Source organism: Podarcis erhardii (assembly GCF_964252035.2).
Source record: "Podarcis erhardii genome assembly, chromosome: 12".
NCBI classification, from domain to species: Eukaryota; Metazoa; Chordata; class Lepidosauria; order Squamata; family Lacertidae; genus Podarcis; species Podarcis erhardii.
The window spans coordinates 27684294-27704303 of record NC_138513.1 but is presented as its reverse complement, the minus strand read 5'-3'; the positions used below and the strand labels follow the sequence as shown (position 1 = coordinate 27704303).

The window sequence follows — 20010 nt, the reverse complement described above, 5'->3', positions numbered from 1 at the left end:
TCCCCCAGGACAATCTAGAGCCTTGATTAGCTCACAGATTGTACCTATCTAATGTCCTATTGACAGACTATACATGGGGCTCATCCACACTTCCATTTTCCTCCCCACTTTCCCCAGGGAAGCCTGCTCTTTACAGCTGAATCAGAGTAAATGTCTATTGGGTTTTCCATGGATCGACATTTGCTCTGATTTGGAGGTAAAGAGCGGGTTTTCCCAGAGAAAGCGGTGGAGAAAATGGAAAACGGCTCAGAGCCATGCCTAGAAAACACAGGAGAAGTGGAAAACTTCTCAGAGCCGTGCTTCCTAGGCATGGGAGAAGCAAAGTGTGGGTGAGCCCATGTTGCCACACTGCTCTTCCCAGAGGCACAGTGGTGCCAGTCTGTTGAAGAAACCTTATTTCTACACTTTTCACACATTTTGAAAAGTCCTCTTTGTGCCACAAAATCTAGCCAAATGTTAGAAGAATCACTCTTTGGGGGAGTGACAGTAGTTTTAATGAAAGCAAATCCAATTCAAGAACATTAATGAAAACAAATAAAAACACTCCAGACTGAGAAAGAAAAGTTAATTGTTCCATGTTCGAAAAGGAACTGGGCAAGTGTCTTCCCATTTCCTGAGGTGATTGGTGCCGAAACATTATCTGAGAAGAAGGAGAAGGAAAGCCTCTGGAAGGTTTTGTTTTTTTTTTTTTTAATAATATTTATTAAAGTTTTCCAATTAATTACAAATTAATAAAACATCCAATTTCAAATCTTTTTCCAATTGCATCCCTTCAGGACTTCCCCTTCCCTCCCCCCTTGTATTCCCAATCTCTCAAATAATCTCAACAAGTTCTTCTCCTCAATTCAAACTTGTTATCCTTAACCCAAATTTTTTTTTTAAAAAAACATTATTTTCCATTCCCCTAAAATCGGCTTATTCCCACCACGAGTTCCCCCCTTTAGAATACCATGTAGATGTATATAGCCTAAATAAAACGTAGTTTACGCCTTTAAGGATTCCACATTTCCCACCCCCCCTTTTCCCGGTTGCGTTCCCAATGTTCCTCAATGTCCGATATTTCCACGTCTCTCTAAATCATAGTCCTTTGCCAGTCCTCTTTAGTTTCGAATGTCCAATCATGGAAGGATTCTGTCTCAAAGAGAGGCCCATTTTTTCCATCCAGATTTTTATATCCAGGAGTAAAAAACTCCAAATTATAATCCTTAAGCTTGTCAAATCTGGATGTCCCAAATGTCCCCACTTTTAACTTGGTCCAATTCTTGTTATTTTGTTGTTCTTATTGATCACACTCCTCTTTCTATTTCTTTCTGTCCCTGTTTTCCTGCACAAATGTCCTAATTCCAAAAGTTAGTTCCTTTGCAGAGGCTTGTTATTCAGAAACAAAACATTATGTCAAGTTCCTTTCATTCCACAACAGATGATTCCATTGTCTTCTTCGGTGTAGTAGCCTCTGTAGTCATAATAATGTTCCATTTCTGCAGTTTCCCAGGAGATAAACAGTTCAGTTCCAATTTCCAGCTAAAACTTGTAATGTCCCTCGGCTCCTCTAGGTGGATTGCAAAAGCTGAGTTCTCTTCCAGATCACATCCATTAGCCCTAGTAACTTTGTAATCCTTATTTAAAACAATTTGTATTCAATTTATAACAAATATAACCAGCAAAGTCCTTGTAACATAGTCTCTATCATATTTTCCGCTTTGACAGCTCTTTGACAGCTGTCAAAACTTGCCTTTCTCCTCTCCAAACTCCGTCATCGATCGCTCCCGGGGTTCCAGGGGGGGTTGTTTTTAAGTCCGAATTCTACTTTCCTCCTCCAGCTCAATCTCATATTCTTCACTCGTGAGGTTAAAAACTTGCCAAAATGATGTTACTCCGATCTTAGTTATCAGATCCTTTGCTTTGACCCTTCTACAATGGAGGGGGTGGCTGACTTCCTTTTTTGCGCCTCCCCCGCTCGCTCCGAAATTTTTAAAATTTTTGTCCCTCTTTTTAATCCAAGTTCCAATTACTTACAGGTTGTTCTTTTAGGTCCGAATTTTCAAAGGAAGAAGCCAGCGCTCTCCGCCGAATGGCATGCGGCTTCGCACGGCAGGGATAGCAGAGGACTCAAAACACCACGCTTCTCCCCGGCACCCGATCCGTAGCCTTTAAAAAGGCTCCTTCACGAGTCGGGAGGGCGCTAATGGTGTCAGCCGAGTCTCCATGTCCACGGCCCCCGTGGCCGTGGTTTTTAAGGGTCCCCGCATCGCCGGTGCGGTAGGACCCAGCCCCTGCCGTGCAGGCTCCCTCCGGAGCTCGGAGGGAGTCCGCCATTCGGCGATGGCGCCGACCCGGAAGTCGCCTCTGGAAGGTTTTGTTGGCAATCCAGAAAACATCAGAGTGGGGGACCTTTTTTAGCCAGGGGGTCACACCCCCTCAAGCCTTCCAAGGGGTTGAGCAGGGTCCTGAAGGCCATATTTGTCCCCTCCCCATCCTCCTAGGTCTGAGATTCCTCACTCCCATGTATGCAATTGCATAGGGAACACATAAAAGATTGCGCTGCTGTGGGGGGTTGGGGGGTAGGCATATTTATGTATGACCTGATTTTCAATGGAGAATTTCCACCACTCCAAAATATGTTCTGATATATTATTTATAAGGCTATTCGTTTATGCAGAAACACTGACCTTTCTGTTCTTTTCAGTGAGGGAAAATGCAAAGGCAGAAAAGAATAATTTATCCTTCTATCTATAAATAGCTCCTAGCTCTACAGAGTCTTCTGTGAACAACAATGCAGAATTAAACGGCAGGTTTAGAATAACTTACTGTAATTAGATTGGCTGTGCTACTTAAAGAAAGTTGTGTCCTGACACTAATAACTAAATTTACCTTCCGTGATTAGTGAAAGCTGATTATGCTTGATTAAGCAGGTAATCTGTTGGCTGAGACGTGATTGTTATTTTATTGGGGAGGGGTCACTGGTTTTTGTTGCAACTGTAAATTTCTCCTTTAAGATCTTGACTGATACTGGTCTGCTACCCAGCAACTAACGTATCTTTGCATGATGAAGTACTGTCCCATTGATTAAGCCTTTTGTTATAAGGAGAATACAATCAGAATCAGTCTGCCAGTTTTCAGAGAATATGCAAACTGTTTGCCAATTTTCAAACACCAGTGGCATTATTGTGCCATTCAACATGAAAAGCCCAGGAATAAAGCACTCATGTATTTCAGCACATATGCCTATGCAGGAAACAATAGTACAGTATTATGCAATAAAAGCCCAAGAGAGGTTTGCGACTGGGCAGTGTGGCTCATGGGCTGTTCAAATAGGTGAAAATGAACAGAAACAGAAGGAAGAGTCCTTTAGAAGCACAAAGACTCTCCTCCCTGCAAGAGAGGGAGTGGTTGTGGCCGGGAGCCGGACTCCGCCTCAAGCAAGGGGGCATTTGCCCCCTGCCTCCCACTCACCTGGCTGGCGCCCCCGCCCTCGGCCAGACACCCAACCAGGTGCCTTCAAGGGGGCGTGTACAGCAGCCTAAATTGCTGCGGCGCCAGCCTCCAGCCCTCACTTTTTGTCGTCCCGTCACGAGTCACCCACCCTCCACTCCCTTAGAGCAGGGTTTCCAGTTTTTTTTTGGCCTTGCTATGGACCTTAGGTTGGTCGCCCTGGTTGTCCGGGGGGCCTGGTAGGAATTTTTCCATTTGGCATTAGGCTTTTTGGTTTTTTCGCCTACCTCATAGCAATCGTCACAACTTTCGTGGTATTTGTGGGTAGGTTAGGCATTGGAATAATGTGTTGTGGTGTCGAAGGGCTAGGTGTGGCCATCGCCTGCACCTTCAATTTTTGGGTATTCCGTTAAAGGAATCCAGCGGTCGTGTATTCTGTCCAATGCCTGCTTGGCGGGAGGCCATGGCACGACCCTCGGTGACATCAGGGGAAAGCTTATAGTTGGATTAGCATCAACAGGCTCCACCTACTGGTGAATAAACCCCCTTTGTTTTTTTAGACTCACCCTTCTCCGAGTGGGTGGAGTCAGCTGATGTAATCCAATGCCTAAGCCAATACCTTTTCACTTGCTGTAATCAGTAAAGTTGTGGCCTTTTCTTGCCCATTCACCTTATATCACGTGTCCTTGTGTTTCATTCCACTGTGCGGGATTCGGGTCCTCAAACCACAACAGAGATTTCCCACCTCTACTCATTGTTTCTTCCAACAACATGCTGAGAGAACTTAGAAAGTGGAGGAAGCCTCAAGATTGGAGGTTGTGAGAGCAAGGAAGATTTGCTCCCCAACTCATCACCCCTGAAGTCAATGGCTTGAGCAAAAGTGCATCAAGCAAAAAGATATGCAGCGCTGACCAAGTAAAGGCCACAAAAAGGGCTCCTTGTTTTATATCAGGCTTGGCCAAACAACAGCTAATGCAAGCGGATAGAGCAACTCCTTATCATCCCTGGCCATTGGACATGCTGGTTGGGTCCATATGAGAAATCATTTCACCATTAGACTTAAATTATCCAGGTCAAACACACAAAAGGTCTTTACAAAAGCAGGCTTCAGTGGCGATTTCTGGGAGGCTGTTCTTGAGTATTTGCAACATTCACCTCAATAATTATATAAAAGCTCAGTAGGAATTTTGCCATTGAGATTTGCAGAGAAAAAAGACATCTCTCTAACCCACAATAAATACTACTGTAGTGAACAAATGGGGATACGGTTACCAGTAAACTTGTGTTACTGTTATATACCCAACCAGGGTAGATGATTATCTATCAGAAATGATATATTAGCATGTTGGTGTCCCTATGATTCTATGAAGATATGGAGAACAATTGCAGTACATAGCTCTCTTAAACATGCCTTAATACTAGAAGTTCTATATGGCTTTCTCAACCTAAATGCTATTCCATACAAACTGAAGGGACAACATTTATGAATTTTCCAAAGTATACAGAATGAAATTTTGAACAACAGCATAGAAAGGGCTGATTAGCTCGCACATTCAAGTACTTTTTCAGATCAAGTATTCAGGAATTTAATGTCATCAGGACTTTCTCTTTTATTTTCTCCAGTGCACACTTTGAAGAAGAACTTGGTTCAGGCTGACCCAGCGCAGGTGTATAAATGACAAAGGTAATACTAGCCAAAAAGGGAGCAAGAGGATAGAAAATGGAAGAGTGCTCTGACATCACACCTATTCTCCTCTCCAGGAAAATATATTCCAAGAGTATGGTTGTTTATTCTCTCTCATATATATATATATATATATATATATATATATATATATATATATATAATATTTATTCAAATTTTGCAAATTACAAAAAGGAACAATAAAAAATAAAAAGACATAAGAAATATAAACAAACAATTAAAAAAAACAGATCAGACCTTTACATAGCTTTCTTTTCTTTACTTATTTCCTTGACCTCCTCACACCTCCCTTTTTTGTATTCTAGTTCAATCAGATGTTTCAGCAAATCCTTTCCAGCTTTGTTTTTATCCTAATAATTTATCTTAATATACTGTAATTCTTGTCTTTCACCAATTAATAAATCAATTTTAACCTAATCCTTTATATCATTTCTGCTAAAACCACATTACTTCATTCCAACAACCTTCCAACATTCCTTAATTTTGCAATGTTTCTGTAAATAAACTTTAAATTTTTTCCAATCTTCTTCCACCGACTCTTCACCTTGGTCTCGGATTCTGCCAGTCATTTCCACCAGTTCCATATAGTCCATCACTTTCATCTGCCATTCTTCCCGGGTGGGTAAATCTTGTGTCTTCCAATACTTTGCGATGAGTATTCTTGCTGCTGTTGTTGCATACATAAAGAAAGTTCTGTCCTTCTTTGGCACCAATTGGCTGACCATGCCCAGGAGAAAGGCCTCTGGTTTCTTCTGAAAGGTATATTTAAATACCTTTTTCATTTCATTATAGATCATCTCCCAGAAAGTCTTAATCCTTGGGCAAAGGTGAAAGAATGTACCTTCAGTCTCTTTACATTTCCAACATTTATTATCGGGCAAATGATAGATTTTTGCAAGCTTGACTGGTGTCATGTACCACCTGTATATCATTTTCATTATATTCTCTCTTAAGGCATTGCATGCCGTAAACTTCATACCTGTGGTCCATAACTGTTCCCAGTCAGCCATCATGATATTATGTCCAACATCTTGTGCCCATTTAATCATTGCAGATTTAACCGTTTCGTCCTGAGTATTCCATTTCAACAGCAAGTTATACATTCTTGACAAATTCTTAGTTTTGGGTTCTAACAGTTCTATTTCCAGTTTTGATTTTTCCACCTGAAAACCAATTTTCTTGTCCAAATTATAAGCCTCCATTATTTGCTAATAATGAAGCCAATCTCGCACTTTGTTTTTTAGTTTTTCATAACTCTGCAATTTTAATCTGTCTCCTTCTTGTTCCAAAATTTCCCAATATTTCGGCCATTTGGCCTCCATATTGAGCTTTTTCTGAGCCTTCGCTTCCACTGGTGACAACCACCTTGGAGTTTTATTTTCAAGCAAAACCTTATATCTTATCCAAACATTAAACAGTGCTTTCCTTATATCTTATCCAAACATTAAACAGTGCTTTCCTGACAATATGGTTTTTAAATGCTTTATGTGGTTTATTCTCTTTGGGATCTCCTGAAATAAATGACATGCTCTAAAGCATTTAAGGAGAGTCTTCCAATATTATTATTATTTTGCTCTAGTGAAGAATTTTCTTGTACCTCAAGAATCTCAATATGCCATAACTTCCTGCCATCTGGTGGAGCACTGAAATATGCAAGCAATGTACATGCATAAATTCTAATCAGACTCAGTACATCTTCAAATATCCAAAGGGCTGTCACATGGAGGAGGAAGCTTGTTTTGTCCTTCTCTGGAAGCTAGGACCTGATTGAATAGATTCAAGTTACAAGAAAGAAGATTCTGGCTAAACATCAGGGAGAACTTTCTGACAGCAAGAACTGTTTGACCACCACGAGAGGTGGTGGACTCTCCTTCCTTGGAGGTTTTTGTGCAGAGGTTGAATGGCCATCTGTCATGTATGATCAAGCTGAGATTCCTGCATTGCAGGGGGTTGGACTAGATGACCCTTGGGGTCCCTTCCAACTCTACAGTTCTATGATCCTACCATAGTGTCTATGACTGTATGTCATTAATGCTTGGCAAATAAAAAGCACTTAGTTGCATTAGCTTGCAAAGTTGCGTTGTCTTTTGGTCCTCAGAGGTCAGGAAATTATTCCTCTTGCTTTGACTGGGTACATATTTACTAACTCAAATGCCTGGCAATACTAATATAGCAAATGGCTACTCATGAAGGCCCAGTTAATGCCACCATAGAGACAGAAGTCCTCCTCTGATTGAATTCTGATGGCTTCTTTGTGTTATCAGCATTCCAAATAGCCTGTGGAGCTTACTGGCTTGTCATCTCTTGACTGGCAGTCTTCACCACCAACACCACAACACACAAACCCAATTATTGGCAGTTACAGCAGTCTTGCTAAAGAAGCTGCACAGAAGCCTTGAGTTCAACTGTAAGCAAAATAAATACTGACTGGCTTCTTTATAAAGATCACTGCTAATGCCAGGGATGGATTGATGTGGGACTGACTTCTCATTTGTACTTCCTGGAGTGAAGTTTCATGACTATAAGCTTCCCTTCCCTTTCGCAGTGTTAAGAATGTTGGACAAAAAGCCCCATCCCACCTTTATGTCCCCATCTGCAGAGTGAGAAAGCGGGCATTTCAATTAGTTTTGGGGTGTATAGGAAATATGAGGGTAGACAGCATGAAACTTACCAGCTTGTCAATGCTGTCAGCTATGATGTTTAATTCCCCTAAGCCAGACAACGAAGCTATGTTATGACACAGCAACATTCCTGGTGGGGAAATAGAGGCTGTAATGCTGGAGATAATGGGCAGCCCCATCTAGTTCCACCATGAAGCGGGAATGTTCCATTTGCAGCATTCCTGACACATGGATGCACAGAAGCTGCTGTAATCCAATTTTTCAACTATCATGTATAAATATGAGCATTTTCTATTATCAGTAGGTCTCTGGTGAGGTTCAATATATAGTGGAAAATAGGTGTTTCTCTCCTTATTTGTATATAATTTATGAATATTGTTTATTTGTTTTTAAAAAGGAGAGCTGGAAGATATAAAATGCTATTGTATTACTAAATCAGTTTTTTTCTGAATGCTTATTATGGAAATGAAGGAATAAATAAAATGTGATGATGGCAAAAGCGTACAGCCACATGCAAACACCCACACAATTATACATTCCACATCAGAGGCAATCAGATATATACATCCTCTTTTATAGAACAGCTTACTTACCAAAAGATTATTTTAGCCAGGAATCCAAATGAAATTGGGGCTAACATCAGCTTTAATTAAAATCAGCTCAGTACACTTGATACTGGATTTCCAGAGCTAAATGGGGGTTTACAGGGCTTTAATTAGGATATAAAGTCTCTGTTCCCAGCGGAGCGGATCCTCAGTAAAGCCCTCTACTATTCCATTATCCCCAGCCCAGCTTGCGTCATTTGGTCCCTCTGACTATTTTAACCTTATTAATGTGTTTAGGCACATCCACTAGTGAATTAGCTCAATCTAGTGTAGAATTTCAGGACTGCAGTCTGTTATTTCCGGTGCAACAACCTTACCTCTCAGCCCCCACCTGTCCAAAAAAGGACTCCCTCTTGCCACTTCTTATACATAGCAGGTATCATGACAAAATATTATGTTGACTCAAACATTCCTGCCATTGCCTTTTAGAAAGTAAATACCCACATATCTAAAATCAAGATTTTCAGCCATCCAACAGCAACACCATCATTTTAGCTAAATTCAGCACAGCCGTTCATTATCAGGACAGATGGAATTTCAAAAAGCTCCCTGCTCTGGTATTATTTTCAGTGGGACCCAAATAAACAGGACCTACAAATAGAACAGTAGACTTTCAGGCTCTGTCTGCACTGACTGTGCAGCTCAAACCACTGTCAATGGAGGATCTGCATAGAACCTACTGTGGACACTCTACAATGCATCACTACATTGAGTCTTCAAGGTAATAACTAGCTACTCGAAAGCTAGTTCAAGCTAACAATTGGGTGAGCAAATAAAAAATCCTCCCATTTAAAAAGCCTCATTCCATTAAAAAAAAGAAACCTAGACATCTTTGAAATTCAGGTTCAGTTTGAACTGAGCTTTGCCATCTTTCCTTGCCACTTCCTCCCAGTTGCCAGCCAAAGAAACATTATTTTTTTAAAAGCTTACCTTTGAGAAGAGGAAGATGGCAAGCAGCAGGGAGGGCTTGCTAGAGACAGAAGATGTCTCAGCCCTTCCCACCACCAGTAGTTTCCTCCACCAGTGGTGGGCAGATCTGTCAATTTTGGGTTCCTGCAGTTTCTCATTTCCACATCACTTTCCCTTTTTTAACGTCATGAAACTTCATCAGCATTTCACTGCAAACCTCTCCTAATATGCTCATTTCTATGCAATTTCCCGGAATGCTATTCATTACTTTCACCAATATATGCATCTTTATGCAGTTTACCCTACTTAATGCATTTTTATACACATTATTTGGCTGAAGCATTGCAAAATTTGGAAAAGTACAGCTGTGTTTCCGTCCACATACTGTTTCAAGAAAGTGCAAATTTAGTAAGTTTGCCTTTAAATGCAAAGCACATCAAAATTCTCCCCCATTTCTAGCTTGAATCCAGGTTTGCCATTTCCCACCCCCATCCCGCTTTCTCCCAGTTCCCTCCCAAGTAAATGAAAATAAAGCCTTGCTTTTGACAAGAGAAAGATGATAAGCAGCAAGGAGGGTATGCTGGAGGCAGAAGTTGTCTCAGCCCTACCCCACTGCCTTTGCCCCTTCTGCCTACTCATAGGAACGTGGGAATGGCCAGGTGAACCCTTATCCTGACCAGATTTCACTAAAGGAGACTTCTGCAAGATGGCACTTTCCAGCTGTTAGTAGACTACAACTCCCATCAGTCCCAGCCAACATGGTCAATGCTTGAGGATGAGAGTTGCTGCAAAGCATCAGGTTTGGGAAGGCTAACCTAAAAGATTTTACAGTAACAAGCCTTACAGAGAAACAGAGGAAGCTGTCTTATACTGAACCAAACAAGGGTCTAGATCAGTATTATCTACATTACACTGCTCTACTACTAAGCAACTACAGCGATTCCCTCTTTTGATACGAATTAGTATTTGCCTAATGGTGCAATTCTCACTACAACCTTTGAGGAGGGGAGGGGCAGATGTGCACCCAGTGAACCTGTTCCCCCAAACCTACCCCCATTGCACGAATGCATATTATCAGTGATATTTTTCTAAAAAGAGAGGTGTTGGAACTCACCACGAACGCCTCCCTTGTTCTCTTACAATGGTGCCCACCTGAGAGGTGCCAGAAGTGAGTTCCGGCAGGCGGGATAGGGAGCCCTGCATACTAGGAACATTTCAGATGCAATATTTACAGAAAATAAGGAAAGGCAACTTTGTGATGCAGCTACAATCAGCTTGCTGTGGCACAACTTATTGTTATTGTGGTCCGTTCTTGGTGACTCTTTAGCTGTTGCCCAAAATGTAGAGAATGTCTCATGTTGATCTGAAGTATTTGACTGGCTCTTGAGCAAAGGTCTATTAGGATAGGGTAGCGAATATAGCAGCTGCTTGTTAGCTCTTTGGGATGGCAATAAAGACTGGGCAACACATATAATTGTATTGGGGATCAAAGAGCTGGGCTCCTACTGAGAAGCAAATGTACGCCCTGCCAATATTTCATCACTCAGAGCCACTTTCCCCTCTTCTACCTAATATGAAAGTCATAAAAACAAAACACAAAAGCCCCCGAAACTGTTATTGTTAAAGCCAAAAACTAATTAGTCATTGCTTCCCCAAGTGTTATGTGAAAAGTTGGTAGAAATAATAGGTTTGCATTCTCAAATTTTATAGGTTTACTGAGTCTAATGTTCTCTGGCATTTCCTGTTTCCTTTGCTAAGAAAAACTGAGCAAAGTTTACAAGTAATCTTGAATAACACATAGCCATTTCAATAAAAGGCAATAATTTGTGGATTCATAAACCATACGCAAATAAAAGGCATAGCGGTAAATAAAAGCAACAGGAGGATTATTTTCCTTACGCCCAACATTCCCCATCACAAACTTACTTAAAAACATTTTGTCTGCAACCCATAAGCTACTTATGCCAACATAATCCCACAAACTTTAATAGGCATAACCTGGAAAATCATGTTGTGGGCTACATACGTCATTTCCAGACTTCTACAAAATAAGATTACATAAAGGTAGGTACAATTACGCATTTAATCAGATTTTGATGGCAGAAGGGATTTTCAAATAAAGTTGTAAGTGGCCTTCCTCAAATAAAAAAAGGAGATCTTTTGGGACCTCACCGTGTTGGTAAGTCATAACAAACCTGGCTCAATTGGCAGCATATCCCCCTTGCCTGAGGCACATGGCAAAGAGGGCAGCTTCTGGCAGAACAGAAGTTCTGTGAGCTTTAAGAACTCCCACAAATGATGTGTTTGTTTGTTGGTTGGTTGGTTGGTTGGTTGGTTGGTTTGCATAAAAATACCAAAAAAATAATAATTTATTTTATATATTTATTAAATTTGTATACAGTGGTACCTCGGGTTACAGATGCTTCAGGTTACAGACGCTTCAGGTTACAGACTCCACTAACATAGAAATAGTACGTCGGGTTAAGAACTTTGCTTCAGGATGAGAACAGAAATCTGGCTCCGGCGGCGCAGCAGCAGCAGAGGGAGGCCCTATTAGCTAAAGTGGTACCTCAGGTTAAGAACAGTTTCAGGTTAAGAACGGACCTCCAGAACGAATTAAGTTCTTAACCCGAGGTACCACTGTACTGCCCTTCATCCGAAGATTACAGGGCAGGTCACAATATAAAAATGAGAACACAAAATACATAATAAAAACAAAGAACAAAAACAATCCAATAACCCCTCCCACAAACACATTTTAAAGGACATAGAACATTATTCAGCCAAAGGGCTTGTTAAAGAGAAATATCTTCTCCTGGTGCCTAAAGAGATATAATGAAGGCACCAGGCAAGCCTCCCTGAGGAGAGCATTCCCCAAATGGGGAGCCACTGTAGAAAAGGCCCGTTCTTTTGTTGCCACCCTCCAGACCTCTCATGGAGGAGGCACACAAGAAAGAGCCTCAGATGATGATCACAGGGTCCAGGTCAGATCATATGGGAAGAGGCGGTCATTGAGGTAAACAATAACATAATACAATAAAATTATCACTAATGTCTGGGGCATTTGTTTGAGACTTTGGGGGTAATTTCTCATCTTCTACATTGTTCTGCGAAGCAGTTTATAAATTTAAAAATGTGCCATTATTTGTTTCTTCTCCTTAATTTTATGATAGATGTTCTGTGAGTAAAAAAGTGGAATGTTAATAAATTCACACAAATGTGCATGAGCAACAAAATGTCCCAAGCAATATCTACACTTGCATAATATGTTTCAATGCAAAACAACAATTAATATCATATCTCGCAGTGGGCCATTAAGGCCAATCGATTTCAGTTCAATAGCTGCTGTGGCTCTAATGCTAAGATGAAAGACTCTACGCAAGAAAGAAATGGATAGGGTTGCATTCGTAGAACCCATGGAAGGACATAGTAGGCAAAAAGAAACTTTCCTGTTCCTTCCTCTTCCCAGAAGCCCCGAATCTCCCACCCCCAAATTCTCTGTCCAAGGACAGGGAACCATGCTGAATAGGATTGGATAGGGCACTGGAACAGAGAGGAAGGGGGAGACCATAGAAAATTGGGCCGGGACACCTTCTGTGAACAGAAGGTCCTTGTTGCAAATCGTGGGTGTAGGCAAATTCTAGTCAGGACTATGACAGAGGTAACGGATTAAAGGGATCACTCAATACAACAGCATTCTGATCTAGCTTGGTTCCCCACCCCACCCCCATGCCAGCTATTTGCAAAAGAAAAGAAAAAAACTCTGCAAGGACAAACTATGTGACAAATGTTGCATTAGTTTAGCCCACAGGAAAAGCAAGGTAATAACACAGCTATGTCCGTTTCATACACGCAGGCTTAAGAAGCTATCCCTGGTGAGCCTGGTGCACCAAAGACTACACACTGCCAATATAGGCCTATTTAATTCTTATGTTCCCTACCAGAGCCACCTTCATTCAGGTGTCTGGCACAGCAAGTTGACTCTTAATGTAGGACCAAAAAAAACCCCTCATAAAGTCATAAAGTTTCTAGGTTCTGTTTTTAACACACACAGCTTTGGGGTTTTAAAAGTTCATAAAAATCTATCAAAATATTTTTAGAAATGAAATCCAAGATACCTGTTTTGAATAAACTGCTGTGTTCTGAGGTAATTGGATTGTAAAAACAAATATGAGTATTAATAAAAATGTTCCACAAGGTTAAACTTGCCGTAATTTAGAAACATACAGTCCACCAACTTGATAGTGTCTTGTTGTAAAGCTACTTTGACATAAAAATAATGAATTTGGAAGTTTCAAATTCTACTGTACATCATTTATTTGACCTATTCCTTACTGTAGAACGTACTGTAAGTACTGAACAATTCTGAGGACACCTAAATAACATGACAAGACTATCATAGTGCAATCAAAACCAAGTCTTCTCTGATGGAAATCCTACTGAATTCAGTGGTGCTTTCTCCCAGGTAAATGGGGGTTAGGATTACAATCTTAGAAATCAAGGGCAAGCAAATTTTATTTATTTGTTTTATTTACCATATTTGTATGGCTGACCATTAACATATCACTTAAGCCTTTGGAAGGGTTTCATGTGGCTCAAGGTCAGGTAGACAAATCGTGCTTTCACCGTTGTGAGATGGATTTTTTAACATTTTGATTAATGTTTATATGGTTTGATGGTATTCATTGTTGTTTTAGCTATTGCATTCTGCCTTCAGATCATGACCAATGAATGCTGGTTTTAACTGCGCAGACAAAGATATCCATAAAAGCTGTTACTTATGCATGCAGATTTATAATGGTGTATAATGGTTCATCAACTAGCAGCAGCTGTCTAGGATTCCAAACCGAAGTCTTTCCCAGCCGTACCTGGAGATACCAGTGATTGAATTTGGGACCTTTTGCATGCAAAGCGTCTGTCCTACCAATGAGATACTGCCCTTTTTGAGTGACGCCCATTCAATTCATTCATTCATTTGTTTTTAGAAACCACTGAATCAAAGAGGTCTTCAAGCCGTGTACAATTTTCAACTATTGCCACCCGTCTGTCTCACCCAAAATGTATCCAAAGCCTGAAACCAACATTGCTGGTGAGGGTAAGGAACTGGAGGGAGCGTAGTCTTCTTTCTAGCCTGGTAGGCACAGATCACATCTGAAGCCTTCACTGTTGGGGTCAAGTAAAACTCTGCAGCTCTGTCACCAGTTGTCTACCTCTCTATGGCTATAAGAAATGTAAATGGATTTTCACAGGAACTTTTGCTCATCCCTTTTAAATGCTTGGAGGGAGCAGCAGATCACACTGCGGTGACTCCTCCCACTATTGTAAGAGACTTCAAACTCCACTTCTTTCTGTTGGGAACACAGAAGTCTGCCTTAAGCAGAGTCAGACCATCAATCCATCTAGATGAGCATTGTCTACATTGACCGATGGCAGCTCTCCAGGATTTTTGGCAGGGGTCTCTCCCAGCCCTGCAGAGGCTGGTGACTGAACCGGAAACCTTCCTGCATGCAAAGCAGGTGTTATGACCTTTCCCAAGCAGATCTCTATGTCCCACAGAAGACAGGAGAAAAGACTGAAGGAAGGAAGCAATATAGAGCAGTGATCTTTATAAAAAGATACGGCCACAGGGACCAAACCAAGCAGCAAACCCAGATATCCTGCCCCCATGTCTATTCTAGGAATACAGTCATACCTTGGTTCACGAACACTTTGCGAGTCAAACGTTTTGGCTCCCAAACGCCGCAAGCCCAGAAGGGAGTGTTCCAGTTTTTAACGTTCTTTGGAACCCGAACGTCTGATGCGGCTTATGCAGCTTTCAATTGGCTGTAGGAGCTTCCTGCAGCCAATCAAAAGCTGTGCCTTGGTTTTCGAACGTTTTGGAGAATCTGCTTTTTGCTTTAAGAAGTTGAACAGACTTCCGAAGTACGACGGTATAGGGTAAAGGGACCCCTGACCATTAGGTCCAGTCGCAGATGACTCTGGGGTTGTGGCGCTCATCTCACTTTACTGGCTGAGGGAGCCAGCGTACAACTTCTGGGTCATGTGGCGAACCAGAGCAGTGCACGGAAATGCCGTTTACCTTCCTGCCAGCGTGGTACCTATTTATCTACTTGCACTGCATGCTTTCAAACTGCTAGGTTGGCAGGAGCTGGGACCGAACAAGGGGAGCTCACCCCGTCATGGGGATTCGAACTGCCGACCTTCTGATCGGCAAGCCTTAGGCTCTGTGGTTTAACCCACAGCGCCACCCGCGTCCCTTTGGTATGACTGTACTATAATGCTATATTGTCATTCACAACCATCAGGGGTTCGTTCACCAGATCATCTTCCAATGTGTTATATGCCATCATCAACAGTGGTCAACAGGGTGGCACAGGCGGGGTGGGCATTGCTCACCTGCCTTCTCAACACCAAGCATCACAGCCACTTCTTGAGATGAAAAGGAGCAAGCAGCTCAGCACAGTCTGTGCACAGCAGCAGAGCTAACCTGCTGCCCCTGCTGCCATCCTTACACTTTGCCCTTCCCCTCTCCATCTCAAGAACTGGCAGCACCACTCAGCATTGGGAAGGCACGTGGGCAGCACCAGCCTCCCTGCACTGTCCATTATCTGCCAGCCATGCCCTTCTACATTCTACATAGAAGTAACAGGCCAGTCACTATGCCAAACAACAGATGGGTATAAATTGGACATCAGAAATGGCAGCATCCAAAAACCAATTGGGGAACATTTCAGCTTCCCATAACAGTGCGTAACTGACATTAAAGTCGCCATATTTGAATAAGGGAAGTTTTAAGGGAGATTGCCATGTGAAACTGCTAGATTACAATTAATCAAGAGGTTGTCTTGTGAACTGAATGCTTTTATCACACTGCATTTGCTAATTGATTTACCACCGCCAACTACATTTTGTGAATGGCCACCATTAATAACATAATTACAATAAACTGCACTCTCTGCATTTCATCTTCTTCTGACTTAATGATTTACAGTCCTCATTCATGCCCCACTAACCATATGTAGATATGTCTGTAACTCAGGATAACTCATCATTCAGTTAATGGTTGGAGTGTTGTTCACAAAAGCTTAAGCCATTAAAAAAAAAGTCAGTTTTTCAGGTGCTGGAAGACTCTTCACTGTGTTTGTTGAGAGTAACATGGCAAACCTTCTGGAAATGACCACCTCTGATCTTTCAATGTTACACTCCTGATTGGGACTCAGCAACACTGAATTCAGATAAAAGTCTCATTAAAGTCATAGGGAGCAAATCAAACAGAGTGCTAAATTCGAATCTAGGCAATGAACAATGTCCACTACACTTCAATAAGCAATATATTGTGATTATATCCTGTGTACCACCCTGAAACCTATGGGTATAGGGCAGTATACAAATTTAATTATAATTATAATAAATAAAAATAGAACAATAATATGGAAGGAGGAAAAAGACTGAATACTTCTATGAAACATATTTGTGTGAGATATCGAGTTTCTTTTACAGTTTGGATTTAAACTGGCATAGTAACAGCGCGACTATTTCTCCTAAGGGAAAATTAGGAACACTGGTTTTTGAGAAAAAATATTGTAGAACTTGCAATATGATCGCATACGTCTGCAAAAGGAAACCCAATGGAGTATCTTAGGCTTGCACACCCATAAATTCAGAACCAGCAGACTCACAGAACAGAGTTTCCAACCACTTGTAAATCCTGAAATACGGGAAGCACTTACAGAGAGGCTTCCTCATGTGATGGGGCAGATGCAACAGCCTCTCATGCAGTTGGACTTGATCTGATGGCAGAAAAATCAAAAGGGAACCTTTCAAACCACAGGCAGAATTTTTTACATAACAAACATTTGAGCTCAGGACTGAATGGTGCATTTAAATGCCCCGCTGTGTTTCTTAATTCAAAGGAGAGAATACTCCAGCTAATTATTTTTTCCTGTGTTTTTTTTCCTCTCCAAAAGCAGGGCTCTTTTCAGTATTTCCAGGGGGTGGGGGATACTTTAATGAGATCAATAAAGATTCCTTAATTGACTTGCATTGTACGAGAGTATTAACGTCTCCACTTTCACAAGAGACACATGAAATATACAGTTTTATTATATATTGCTAGCACAGGAACTTGCTTCTCCCTCCCCCATGAACCACCTGCAATTTTTAATAGTCGTGTATCACCAGGGTACCAGAAACCCATAAAAGTTTAACCTGCCAATTAACAACTAGGTAAAGTTCCAGAGCATGCACTATTTAGATGGCCCACAAACTGCAGAAAATATTTCATTCAAGCCTTCCGTCATACTTTTGATGTGATTTATATGCCTGAAAACTAGGAGGGTGGGGAAGGGAACTGAAGAAAAAGAAAAAGCAGTCTCAGTGTAAAAATGGCAAACTACCATAAAAAGTAATGTCTATGTTAGAATTATTTTCATTTGCAGGTGACAAAAGCATATTGGAACCCTAATGGCAAGCATATTATCCAAATTATTTTCTTTTTATTTCTTTTTCAAAAGGGAAAAAGGGTATGTGATCTCTGTATTAAGCTGCAAAAAAAAATCTTGAATTTCTAATAAAATGTGTTTTGTTTCGTTTCTAAGACAGAAGCCTCAACAAGTTAGCCTACATGGAAGGCAAGAAAAAGGTCAACTTCCCCCTGCCCCAGTTTTTCCTGTGATGATGATGATGATGATGATGATGATTGTAATAAATTGTTGTTGTTGTTGTTGTTGTTGTTGTTGTTGTTACCCCACCCATCTGGCTGGGTTTCCCCAGCCACCCTGGGCGGCTTCCATCAGAATATTAAGATACAATAGTCTGTTAAACATTAAAACCCTAAACAGGGCTGCCTTCAGATGTCTTCTAAAGGTCTGGTAGTTGTTTTTCTCTTTGACATCTGATGGGAGGGCGTTCCACAGGGTGGGTGCCACTACCAAGAAGCCCTCTGCCTGGTTCCCTGTAACTTGATCTGATTGGCTCCCATCCACTCTGCTTAATAGTACAGAATGGTCATGCTAATGCGAAGGCGATTTGGCCAGATCCAGCCCCCGAGCCTTAATTTGCCTACCCATGCTATATACTATATTATGTTATAATTTGGTATTCACCTTTCCCCCTCCCCCTTGCATTTTTAGTAATTTGTCAGAATGCAACATAGACATCTGAAGGCAGCCCTGTTTAGGGAAGTTTTTGATGTTTAATCTTTTGACGCTATTATTATTATTATTATTATTATTATTATTATTATTATTATTATGTTGGGAGCCACCCAGAGTGGCTGGGGAAACCCAGCTAGATGGGTGGGGTATAAATAATAAATTATTGTTACTATTATAATCATGGCCCTAGTACAGTGGTACCTCGGGTTACATACGCTTCAGGTTACATACGCTTCAGGTTACAGACTCCGCTAGCCCAGAAATATTACCTCAGGTTAAGAACTTTGTTTCAGGATGAGAACAGAAATTGTGCAGCGGCGGTGCAGTGGCAGTGGGAGGCCCCATTAGCTAAAGTGGTGCTTCAGGTTAAGAACAGTTTCAGGTTAAGAACAGACCTCCAGAATGAATTAAGTTATTAACCCGAGGTACCACTGTATGTTTATGTGCAATGGTATGTTTTGCAAAAGCAAGCTTAGCAGCAATTTTAAAAGATGTTGTCAAGGGAAGGAATGCTAGACCCTGAGAACAGCTGTGTGACAACCACATCAGCGGCCAATCAACCTACCAGATTTGTTTGCAAAGTAATGGAGAATCTGCCTTTTGCTTTAAGAAGGCTTGAACACTTGTTATATTTGATGGAGAGGATTTGAGTGTCTTACTATATTGCTCGACTTAATACCACATCAAGGACTGTAGAGATTGTATTTGTTGCACACTAACGAGCTACCAGGGATGCGGGTGGCGCTGAGGGGAAAACCACTGAGCCTAGGGCTTGCCGATCAGAAGGTCGGCGGTTTGAATCCCCGTTTCAGGGTGAGCTCCCGTTGCTCGGTCCCTGCTCCTGCCAACCTAGCAATTCGAAAGCACGAAGTGCAAATAGATAAATAAATACCGTTTTGGTGGGAAGGTAAACGATGTTTCTGAGCGCTGCTCTGGTTCGCCAGAAGCAGCTTAGTCATGCTGGCCACATGACCCAGAAGCTGTACGCCGGCTCCCTTGGCCCATAAAGCGAGATGAGCGCCGCAACCCCAGAGTCGGTCACGACTGGACCTAACGGTCAGGGGTCCTTTTACCTTTACCTTTAATGAGCTGCCAAACTAGCCATTTATCAGCTTCATGATCAGCTTCATGAACAAGTCGAAAGGAAAGGAAATAAATAAATAAATGTTCAACATATTTTTATTTATTTATTAAAAAACTCCACACATTACCCCATAAGACCACTGGGAAGAAAGGTGAGGGACGCAAAAAGCAATACCTTTACTAGTAGGCTGCTTTATTAAAATATATATGGCAACTTTTTCAGCATGTTCAAATCATTATGAAATACGTTACGTATTTATGGTAAATTAAACTGTATTATACAACTTACTCACTATGACTGCACCCTTGAGACCAAAGGGATTGTGCTGTTACCCAAAAATGTGTTATTGTAAGGTGCTGCCCCGGTTCAGCTTAAGTTGCAGTTTCCCTTATAAAAAAAAACCAAAAACCATTTCCAGAGGGTCATTATTTAGACATAAAAACTAAGCCAGACTCAAAATATTACATGAGAATCCTCAGCTCCGGGTATGCAGAATTAA

At 41.3% G+C, this 20010-nt stretch overlaps 1 protein-coding gene across 5 annotated transcripts in view; it reads right to left on the bottom strand.

Annotated features, from left to right (window-relative positions):
* HDAC9 (histone deacetylase 9) overlaps positions 1-20010 on the bottom strand; it is a 425839-nt gene that overhangs the window by 287061 nt on the left and 118768 nt on the right. The window contains exon 3 of one of the 5 annotated variants that reach the window (XM_081881910.1): positions 17003-17062. The exons of the other annotated variants lie outside the window; for them this stretch is intronic. Coding sequence (XP_081738036.1) covers positions 17003-17062 — 60 coding nt within the window. The remainder of the gene's footprint in view (positions 1-17002; positions 17063-20010) is intronic. 5 annotated transcript variants of the gene reach the window in all.